This window comes from Histoplasma capsulatum, genomic scaffold (assembly GCF_000149585.1).
Source record: "Histoplasma capsulatum NAm1 scaffold_8 genomic scaffold, whole genome shotgun sequence".
Taxonomy (NCBI): Eukaryota; Fungi; Ascomycota; class Eurotiomycetes; order Onygenales; family Ajellomycetaceae; genus Histoplasma; species Histoplasma mississippiense.
In genome coordinates, this window is record NW_001813975.1 from 1,424,551 (window position 1) to 1,426,350 (window position 1,800).

Below are 1,800 nucleotides of genomic sequence, written 5' to 3' on the forward strand. Positions count from 1 at the left end.
TCCACCGCTTGCCCTTTGTCATCCGCTCGCTGCGCTGGCACTTCTGCAACTTCATCTTCGACATTTCCATTCCAGTTGATTTGGCACTGCCGCCTGTGTTGCCGGCATATTCGTCGCCGATGACGGCTCCCTTATTTGTGGCACTGGGGTTGAACTCGGGTCCTCGGGGTGCCATCCCAGCCGGGTATGCATCGCTGCAATATGGCCGCCGGCCCGGTTGGCAGCTTGCTTTGCCGTCCGAGATTTTTTAATTCCAGCTGGATTCACTCGCTGGTGTCCAGTGGGAGTTTTCTTGTGAGTGTCCCGGGGCGGTCGCGCTTCATCATTGCCCAGCACACTTCCTCGCTGGCGCCATCCTGTGATCACGCTCCGCGCGTCGAAGCGGGTGATGGGCCGGGAAAGCGTAGCGGTAGCGGTGTTGGATTCACGTTGCGCACTGTCAGTGGTTTCGTCGGCCACCTGGCTTTGCAGTTGAGCGAGAGCCAGGGCTCGCTCCTGCGCCACCCGCTTTTCTGATTCGATGCGTGTGTTCTCAACCAAGGCACCGTGTTCTATCTCCAGCAGGGCGCGTTGTTCTCTCTCCCACCGGGTGCGTTCTTGCACGTCATGCTCGCCTGCGGCTCTCTGTTCCGCGTCACCCTCCAGCATCTCATCGAGATTGTCAGCAATTGCTCTCTCGACCTCCGCGTCATCTCCGGCAGCAGGGGCATCTGTGGCTCGCGCCTGATTTGTTTCTGACTGCACGCCCTGCGGATGGCTCGGTGGTGCTGGGACATCTGCTCCGCATGACTCGTCTATCTGCAAGCGAGGGACAGAACCGCGGTTGTCGGCGTTCTGTTGCGACTGGTCATTGATCGCTGAGATATGGTTAGCAGTTCGATTGACGGCTCGTCGCCCCTGCTTGTACTGCATCCGAGATTTTCTGATTCCGGCGAGTTTAGCTCGCCGCCGCTTGACGGGTGTATGAGTATTACGAGGCAACGGCGCGTCATCGGTGTCCAGCAGCGCCGCTCGTTCCCGCCATCTTGCCATCAAGCCTGACACATCAAGCTGGGTGACACGCCTGGCAGGCTCGGCCATCGGAGTGTCGTCGCCGGGAGGCAGTGGAACATTTTCGGGAGCCATCGGAGTGTCGTCGGGAGGCAGTGGAACATTTTCGGGAGCCAGCCCGGCCATCGTAGTGTCGTCGTCGAGAGGCAATGGAATATTTTCGGGAGCCGGCTCGGCCGGTCCCTCAAGGGTCTCATTCTGCAACTGAGCGAGAGCCATCGCGCTTCCCCCGGCACCCTGGACCGCTCCCTCGGTGGCCTCTTTCCGTAGCAGCTCCAGCTCGGCCGCCTGTGCGGCCACTCGATCCTCGGCCTCTCTCGCACGACGGGCCATCGCTTCCGTTTCCTCATGCCGGTGAGCCTGTTGAGCCGCTCGTTCGGCGTCCCACTGTGCGCGGACCTGTTCGGCAGCTTGGGCGGCTCTTTCATCCGCTTCCTTTTGCACCCGCACCAGCTCGGCCGCGTGGGATGCAGCCTTCTCTTCTGCCTCTCGGGCCCGTCGATCCATGTGTTCCGCTATCTGCTGCAGACGTGCGGTTTCTGCCCTGTGCGCCTCGCTCGCTCGTTCTCCTGCTTCCCGCTGGACCCGGTCCCGCTCCGCAGCCAGTTGCGCCGCAACCCTTTGTTCCATTTCGGCCTGCACCCTCCCTGATTCAGCGGTCGACCCTGTAGCAACGTCCACAAAGCATTGGCTCTTGTTCGTCGGTATCCATGGCCACGGCTGACCCTTGCCGCACTCCGGCACCCAGGA

At 61.5% G+C, this 1,800-nt stretch overlaps 1 protein-coding gene across 1 annotated transcript; it reads right to left on the bottom strand.

The window, feature by feature from the left end:
• Positions 1 to 51: 51 nt before the first annotated feature.
• HCAG_07379 (predicted protein) lies at positions 52 to 1,680 on the bottom strand (the record flags this gene model as incomplete). The annotated part of the gene is made up of 1 exon (XM_001537907.1): positions 52 to 1,680. The coding sequence occupies one exon, from the start codon at positions 1,678 to 1,680 to the stop codon at positions 52 to 54; it is 1,629 nt and encodes a 542-aa protein (XP_001537957.1).
• Positions 1,681 to 1,800: the final 120 nt, after the last annotated feature.